The sequence below is a fragment of the Pan paniscus genome, chromosome 18 (genome assembly GCF_029289425.2).
Source record: "Pan paniscus chromosome 18, NHGRI_mPanPan1-v2.0_pri, whole genome shotgun sequence".
NCBI lineage: Eukaryota > Metazoa > Chordata > Mammalia > Primates > Hominidae > Pan > Pan paniscus.
Window position 1 is genome coordinate 98,303,884 of NC_073267.2, and position 8,694 is coordinate 98,312,577.

Below are 8,694 nucleotides of genomic sequence, written 5' to 3' on the forward strand. Positions count from 1 at the left end.
CGGCCAGGTCCTGCCCCAGGCCTGAGGTGCCACCCCTGCGATCTCTCTGCAGACAGTCTGGGCAGCTTCCAGCAGCAGCACACGGCCCTGCAAGGCCCCCTGGCCTCCGCGGACCTGGGCCTGGCGCCCACCCCATCGCCAGGACTGGACAGAAAGGCCCTGGCCGAGGCCACCAACGGAGAGGCCAGAGCGGCCCCCCAGAATGGAGGCAGCAGCGAGCCCCCGGCGGCCCCCAGGAGCATCAAGGTGGAGGCGGTGGAGGAGCCGGAGGCGGCCCCCATCCTGGGCCCCGGAGAGCCTGGGCCCCAGGCCCCGTCGCGGACGCCGTCGCCGCGCAGCCCCGCCCCGGCCAGGGTCAAGGCCGAGCTGTCCAGCCCCACGCCGGGCTCCAGCCCGGTGCCCGGCGAGCTGGGCCTGGCCGGGGCCCTGTTCCTTCCGCAGTACGTGTTCGGGCCCGACGCGGCGCCCCCCGCCTCGGAGATCCTGGCCAAGATGTCCGAGCTGGTGCACAGCCGGCTGCAGCAGGGCGCGGGCGCGGGAGCCGGCGGCGCGCAGACTGGGCTCTTCCCGGGGGCCCCCAAGGGCGCTACGTGCTTCGAGTGCGAGATCACCTTCAGCAACGTCAACAACTACTACGTGCACAAGCGCCTCTACTGTTCAGGCCGCCGTGCGCCCGAGGACGCGCCTGCCGCGCGCAGGCCCAAGGCGCCCCCCGGCCCGGCCCGCGCGCCCCCCGGCCAGCCCGCCGAACCCGACGCGCCGCGCTCGTCCCCAGGCCCCGGAGCGCGCGAGGACGGGGCTGGGGGCGCGGCCACGCCCGAGGACGGCGCGGGCGGCCGGGGCAGCGAGGGCAGCCAGAGCCCGGGTAGCTCCGTGGACGACGCGGAGGACGACCCCAGCCGCACGCTGTGCGAGGCCTGCAACATCCGCTTCAGCCGCCACGAGACCTACACCGTGCACAAGCGGTACTACTGCGCCTCGCGCCACGACCCGCCGCCGCGCCGACCGACCGCGCCCCCGGGACCCCCTGGGCTGGCTGCGCCCCCGGCCCCCTCTCCCGCCGCGCCTGTGCGCACGCGCAGACGCCGCAAGCTCTACGAGCTGCACGCGGCCGGCGCCCCGCCCCCCCCGCCGCCGGGCCACGCCCCCGCGCCCGAGTCGCCGCGGCCCGGAAGCGGAAGCGGAAGCGGCCCCGGCCTCGCCCCTGCGCGCTCGCCGGGCCCCGCGGCCGACGGCCCCATCGACCTGAGCAAGAAGCCGCGGCGCCCGCTCCCCGGAGCTCCGGCACCGGCGCTGGCAGACTACCACGAGTGCACGGCCTGCCGCGTGAGCTTCCACAGCCTCGAGGCCTACCTGGCGCACAAGAAGTACTCGTGCCCCGCTGCGCCACCGCCCGGCGCGCTCGGCCTGCCCGCCGCCGCCTGCCCCTACTGCCCCCCGAACGGCCCGGTGCGCGGGGACCTGCTGGAGCATTTCCGCCAGGCGCACGGCCTGCTGCTCGGCGCGCCCCTGGCCGGCCCGGGGGTCGAGGCCCGGACGCCGGCCGACCGCGGCCCCTCGCCCGCTCCCGCCCCCGCCGCCTCCCCGCAGCCCGGGTCCCGTGGCCCCCGGGACGGCCTCGGCCCGGAGCCCCAGGAGCCGCCGCCCGGCCCGCCCCCGTCCCCGGCCGCCGCGCCCGAGGCCGTGCCGCCCCCGCCGGCGCCCCCCTCCTACTCGGACAAGGGCGTCCAGACTCCCAGCAAGGGCACGCCGGCGCCCCTGCCCAACGGCAACCACCGGTACTGCCGTCTTTGCAACATCAAGTTCAGCAGCCTGTCCACCTTCATCGCCCACAAGAAGTATTACTGCTCCTCGCACGCCGCCGAGCACGTGAAGTGAGCGCCCACACTACAGCCGCAGACGCTTTGCACGCCCCCCTGCGATGCGGGGAGGGGGCCGCCCCCAGGCCGCACGGACTCTCGCTGCTGGGAACCCCGCCACGCACAGGCCTCGGCGGAGGGGGCCGCAGGGGGCAGCGCCCGCCTGGACCCTTGGCACTTAATAAAGAAGTTCAGTTTGATGAGCATGGTGGTGGGCCAGCCTAGTTCTCTGAGCCAGCAGGCACACGCAGCCAGTGTCACATCCACCCCTGCTGTGTACACGGGCCACTGCGGCCCAGAGTGGCTGGGCCCCTACCGGAGTCACACCACTGGTGGTGCTAAGAGCTAGACCGAGCGTCAGGTCGGAGGCCACAGCACACACTGAACCACTGCAGGGCCAGCCGCTCTGGGCCTACCCCACCCCACCCCTGTCCATACCCCCCTAGGGAGAGCAGCCTCCACACTGCTGACCCTCTCCACGGCCTACTTGGCCGCCAGACACGGAAGAGAGGGGCACTGACCTGGCTGGCCATCCCCCAACCCTGCATGGTCCTGGGAGTCCGATGTCCCCCATCCAGTCACAGACCACCAGGGATGGCAGGGGTGGGGGCGCCCTGGGGAGGATGAAGCCCTGTGGTGGCCAAGGCTGGGGGAAGAGCAGGCGAGTAGGTGGACAGGAGAGGGAGACCAAGGCCGAAGCATTCCCTGAGGTGGACAGGAGAGGGAGACCAAGGCCGAAGCATTCCCTGGCCTCGAGGGGGTCCTGATGCTCACTGGTGGGTGCATCTCTCCCTCAGAGCCAGGGCTGAGGACAACCGTGTGGTGGAGTCACCTGTGGTGGCTGAGTCGGTGCAAGGGTCAGGGCACCCCCCCACCCCGGTCTTCCCTGCCCTGCTGGGCTGTATGGGCCGGCCACACTGAGGGAGTACTTGGCTAACCGCGTTCAGCCACGGTGTCACCGTGCCGTTTGCAGCTGGGCGGCTGTAGGCAGCCTCCAGCGTGCTTTCTCACTGGAGAACAAAAACACTCTTCTATTCCCAACGTCACTTTTTTTTTTATTTTTGGGTCTCACTCTCTTGCCCAGGCTGGAGTCCCTGGGATACTCACGGCTCATTGCAGCCTTGACCTCGTGAGCTCAAGTGATCCTCCCACCTCAGTCTTCTCAGTAGCTGGGGCTACAGGTGTACACCACCATGCCCAGCTAGTTTTTGTGTTTTTTGTAGAAATGGTGTCTCCCTATGTTGCCCAAGCTGGGCAACCCTATATTTTTTAGAGCTAAGGTCTTGTTCTGTTCCCCAGGCTGAAGTTCAGTGGCACGATCATAAGTCACTGCAGCCTCAAACTCCTGAGCTGAAACCATCTTCCTGCCTCAGCCTCCCAAGTAGCTGGGACTACAGGCTTGACCCACCACACCTGGCTAACTTTTAAAACATTTTTACAGAGACAAGGTCTTGCTGTGTTGCCCAAGATGGTCTCAAACTCCTGACTCCAGTGCTCCTGCAGCCTCAGCCTCCCAAAACATCAGGATGACAGGCGCGAGCTACCATTCCCAGCCCATTTCCAACTCTACTTGAACTAGCTGCATTTTTTTCAGCTTTGCCCAGCAGCCCTGGTGAGTGCAGGCAAAGAAGGCAGCGGCCTCTTGCCTCAGAAGCCCGAGGCACTTCCCAGCCAGTCCAGGGCTCGCTCTCCTGCCCGCAGCTCGTGGGCCTGGGTCTGCAACGCTTTCAGTGGTCTCTGATGTCTTTGTCCACCTGCCCACTAGGGTCTGGCCAGATGGGGCCTGTGGCCAAGGCCACTGGGCAGACAGGGCTCCCACCCCCTCCCAGGGACCTGAGCTCCAGGGAAGGCAAGCAGCCTTTTCCTCACACACACCCCTTTTGTTGAAGACCAGGTGATAGCGGGGGCGGGAGGCACGGACCCCTCAAGTCTGTTCATCATTTGCATTGTTCTACATGAATTTGCGTGGAGGGTTCAGGAGGCTCTGCCCCCAAGTCCTCCCCAGGTGCAGGCGCAGGGTACAAGATGTTCTAAGAAATAGAAACCTGGTGGGGGCTTGTCACTGTGCGTACATTTAAAAGTAAACTGTTTAAAGGTGTCTAGAAACTACGAATACAGTCTCTGGTGAGCGACAGGTGCTCCAAGCGGGTAAAAAACACAACTCCAGTGTCCTCACCCCCTTTGAGCCCCACCCCAAACCTGACCAAGCGAGGCCCTGGAATGGAAGACGCAGAGGAGAATCTGGAAGACAGCCCAGCAGTGCCGCACAAACGCGCCATGCACCCAGACGTGCCTCAGTGTCCACACCTGTGCCGCAGGAGTGGGAGTTCGGGCCTGGCAACCCTTCCTGGGGGCTCATCTCAGAGGCAGCAAGGACCCTGTGACCGGGACCCAGACCTGAAGTCACCCCAGAGGACCCCGCCATGGCCCGGACTCGAAGCTTAGGGCAGCACACTGAGCCTCACGAAGGGCCCTGCGCCTGTCCTGGCTTGCATAACCCCCTACTGCCCCCACCATGCAGGGCTGGGTACCGCTGCCATCGCCCTTCCCAGGTCATTGGCGTGTGGCCAGAGCCCGTCCCCATCGCACCCAGGACTCGCCTCGGGCGCGCGTCTTCTGCGCAGACCCTGGGGCCCCCACACCTGGCAGACACCATCAGTCACCCCTACTCCCTCAAGCCATCACCCCAGTCTCCCCCCACCAGACCCCCACCTGGGCCTCCACCCTGTGCCTCCCCTGCAGCCGCTGACTCGGTGGTGGCCCAGGCCTTCTCCCGCCTCTCCCCAGGAAGCTGCCAGCCCTGCTCACAGACACCCCCTCGCCCCCCCAGCTGGTTCCCTGCTGAGCCAGGTTCAAGGCTCTGAGTCTGCCCTGGTCTCCCCTTGAAGTTCTCCCTCCACACTCCTGGGGTGGACTCATGGTCTTCTCTCCACTAATTCTGTAGTCTAGCCACGCCTCCCCTGAGCCCCAGACCTGCAGACCTACAGCCCCAGTGTCCCTCCAGGCCCTGGATGTACCATGAGTGACTGTAACCCCACACACCTGTAACTTCTGCCCACACCTGTGCAGGCGTTCCCCTCCCCCAAGCCCACCTGTCTCCCCACACCTGTGCAGGTGTCCCCTCAGCCCACCTGTCTCTCCACACCAATGCAAGCATCCCCCTGGCTCACTGTCTCCTCCCCTCACCTGCACAGGCATCAGCCTGAGCCCACCTGTCTCCCCACCAGCCCACCGGTCTCCTCCCCTCACCTGCATAGGCATCCTCACTGGCCCCCTGCCCCTCAAGCTAGAGAGCATCAGCCTTGCCTACTCACCCTTCATTGTCAAAGCAATGCTTGATTTGTCCAAAACCCACCGCTTCCCAAACCCATCCACTATCGCCGACTCCCAGACCTGGGACTTCACCCTTGAGTCTCTCTGAACAGCCGATTCCAAATCTCGAGGGTCCACTCCTCACACAGCTGCCACTGCTCCCCTCTCCCAGGCTCACCCTGCTCTGAGGCCCATCCCCGCCCCCAGGTGTCTGTGCTTCACGTGTAAAACCCCTTCTGTTACTGGCCCCATCCTTCAGAGGTCAGAAGTCTCCCTTCTCTGCCTCAGCACAGAGGAGAGGAGCCTCCCGATGGCGGCCTCTCCCGACGGCAGCCCCTGGCCCTGCTAAGCCCACCACCCGCTGGACTCCATGCTGCAGCTGGTTGCTCCAGGCAGTGCCTCCTGACGCCCTCTCTACTCCGAGGCTGTCCTTGTCATCCAGCTCTCAGCTTAGGTGCCCCCTCAGACCTGTCCCTGGCTAACTTCCCACGTAGGAACGGTCACTCTGCACCTCTGTCCCCAGCTTGCTCCCATGTAGGAATGGTCACTCTGTACCTCTGTCCCCAGCTCACTCCCACATAGGAACGGTCACTCTGCATCTCTCTCCTCTTGCCCGTCGCCTACTGGCCTGTCTCCTTTGAAAGCTGGGGCTGCGCCTGCTGGACCTCTGCCTCCCAGGCACCCGCATGTGGCCGACACAGAGGAGGGGTCTGCATCCGTTGAAGTCACAAGGGTGTGTGTGGACCACAGCCAGCCCCTCCCCATGCCCAGCAGTCAGTCCAACTGTCACAGCCCACTTTCCAGCCACACTGTCCACTCATGGCACACGGCCACCGTCACAGCCCACTCTCCAATCACACTGTCCACTGAGTCCCATGTGTGACCTGAGCTTCTTGGATCTCGGACCGCTGCATTCCAAGCTGCTCTCTCCCCACTCTCCCCTCCCCACTCCCCCCTCCCCACTTCCCCCAGCTTTGCCTGTGAAACTCCTTCTGTCCTCAAGACTGGCTTAAAAGTTCCCCCTCAGGGCCACCCAGCCAGGCTGTACCCGTCCCCTGCCCTGCACAGGATGGGCCTCCCGCCTCCACCCTCCTTCTTCCAGGAGGGCACCTGCTCCCTTCTACCTGAGCTGCATACAGCTCAAAGCCCCTTGCAGGCTGGCAACCCCCAGGCAGGGTCAGCCCAGCCTGCCGGGAGTCCCTCACGCTACTTGGGACACAACGTCCATGAGATGATGCAGGGCAGCCTCGCCCTCCTGAGGCCCCTTCCTCTGCCAGGCACAGGGTCTGTCCTCTCAGCCACACCATGGGCTGAGTGCCCTGACTGTGCACGAGGGCCCCAAGGTTCCATAGGGACACGCCTCCTGCCCAGGCACCTGGCGGGCACAGCTGGGCCAGGACACATCCCTCTGCTGGCTTCCAGCACTCGGTTCTCAAACCACCAGCCGTACTGCTGGGCACTGGCTCCCAGCCACGCCCTGGCTTACGGAAAGCTCAGGCCTAGCAGAAGCCCACGCCAGCCTGCCTGAGGAAGGGTGAGAGTGGAGAGGGCCCCCACTGCCGGCCCTGTCTCCCATGCCAGGACACCAACATGCAGAGCAGGACATCATCTGTGGCTGGGGGGCTGCGTGAGCTGGCAGCCGTCGGATGGGTCTGCTCTGAAAACCGGTCCCCACCTGTTCCTCCCCAAGCCGACCCCTCGGGAGAGCCCAGCTTTGGAGTCTCAGGCAGAGCCTCAGGACGCCAGGAGGCAGCAACGCCATTGGGCTCTGGCCTGCCCTGTATCTGACAGGGCCTTGCAGAGGGGGAGGGAGGAAGAGCGGGAGGAGGCAGCCTCACCCCCTCAACACCCAACCCCCTCCTCCTTGGAGGTGCCAGGGAGAGGTGAAGAGAAGAGCAAACCATGCAGCTGTGGACAGAACTCGCCTCGGGACCTCGGGCTGGGAGTGTCTCAGAGGTGAGCCAGGCAGGGGCAGGGAGGGTCGGGAGCTCCGGGCAGGGGTTAGGGTTAGGGCGGGACGCATGGAGGAGGGAGGCGCAGAGCAGGAGGTCTCGCAGCTTTTCGGAAGCGCATCCATTTCCACAGCGAGGGAAGGAGCAGGGGAGGTGACTGGCCAGCCGGGAGGAGCTTGGCCACCAGACAGCCAGGTGGCCTGGACCTGGGGAGAGTGGTGAACCCGGCAGAATCCCAACCTCACAGGGCTGTTCCAGGCTGCTTCCAACACGACCCTGGAGGCACATCCTCTGATGCTGTCCTTGGGCAGGGAGCAGGGGGCTCCCAGGCACGGTGACTTGCCCAGGGTCACAGGAGTGACCACCAAGATACAAGGGAAATACACAGCCTGAGCCCTGCCTTGCACACGGCGGCCCTCGCACCAGCACGGCCTCCCCATCTGGCACCCTCAGAGCCCCTCTGTCCCCTCAGAGCCCCAGGCCTCCCCAGCACTGCCCACAGACCTGCAGCAGCTTCTGTCTGGCTGCTTCCCTCCCTGCCAGCCAGGGCCTGGGAATCTGCATTTAACCAGCTCCCAGCAGTTTGCTCTCTGGCACGTGTGAGAACTGCACTCACAGCAGGTGCCCAGACCATGGGCGCCGACCTCACTAGCTCACCAGCAGGAGCAGACACAGCCCTGCTCACCAGGCCTTCGTCAACTGAGGCAGGGGCGGGGCAGGGAGAGAGCTGGACCCAGATCTCTGCCCAGGGGCCGTGTCTTGCCCTGCACGGAGTGCACACTTGGCCCTCCCCTTCTCTGACACTCCTGGTGAACAGGGTGGCGAGGGCAGTAGCCCCACCCTCGAACGCAGGGCATGGGCTGAGGCTGAAGGAATGCCTAGGAGAATGTGGCGTGTGCAGGCAGGGGGCGGAAAGGGGCAGGGAAGGGTGAAGAGGACCTTGGTGTCCTGGCTAATCCGAGTCCTCCATGTTGAACCCCAAACCCCAAGCAGCCGGGAGAAGCTGGAGCAGGCCTGGCACACACCCTAACTCCAGTCTGAAATTCTGGGCCCCTCCTGCACAGCCCAGATCCCCCCAGGAGGCCGCTGATGGCTCAAAGAAGGTCTCATATGCTCTCATGGGCATATGTCACCAGCCTGAGGCAGAGCCAGGCAGGTGTGGTGCTGTGTGGTGCCTGAGCCAGAGACCCAAGCCCCACACGCCCAGCTATTGCCGTGAGCCGGCAGCACGGGGCCTTGATTCTCTTCCCGATGCAGGACAGGTGGGCCACGCAATTGAGGCTTAGCCAGGAAAGAATTCAAGGGCAGGCCAGGGTGTTAGACGGCAGCAGTCTGTTACTGAACAATTTTACTCCTTGCAGAGCAAGGCTAACTCCCTGGCAGTGCGCCCAGAGTCCACAGTGCTCTTGGCAACTGTATTTATAACCACTTAAACCCCTCTTCAATTGCATGCAAATTAAAGGGTGGGTTAATGCAAATTGAGGAGCAGGTTACTTAGGACTTTCTTTTTGTTTGTTTTGTTTTGAGACAGAGTCTTCCTCTGTCTCCCAGGCTGGAGTGCAGTGGCATGA

General features: G+C 64.8%; 1 protein-coding gene across 1 annotated transcript in view; it reads left to right on the plus strand.

The window, feature by feature from the left end:
* The window catches only part of ZFPM1 (zinc finger protein, FOG family member 1), an 83,366-nt gene extending 81,303 nt beyond the window's left edge, over nucleotides 1-2,063 (plus strand). The window contains exon 10 of the mRNA XM_034940874.3: nucleotides 53-2,063. Coding sequence (XP_034796765.3) covers nucleotides 53-1,878 — 1,826 coding nt within the window. The 3' untranslated portion in view covers nucleotides 1,879-2,063. The remainder of the gene's footprint in view (nucleotides 1-52) is intronic.
* The last annotated feature ends 6,631 nt before the right edge of the window (nucleotides 2,064-8,694 follow it).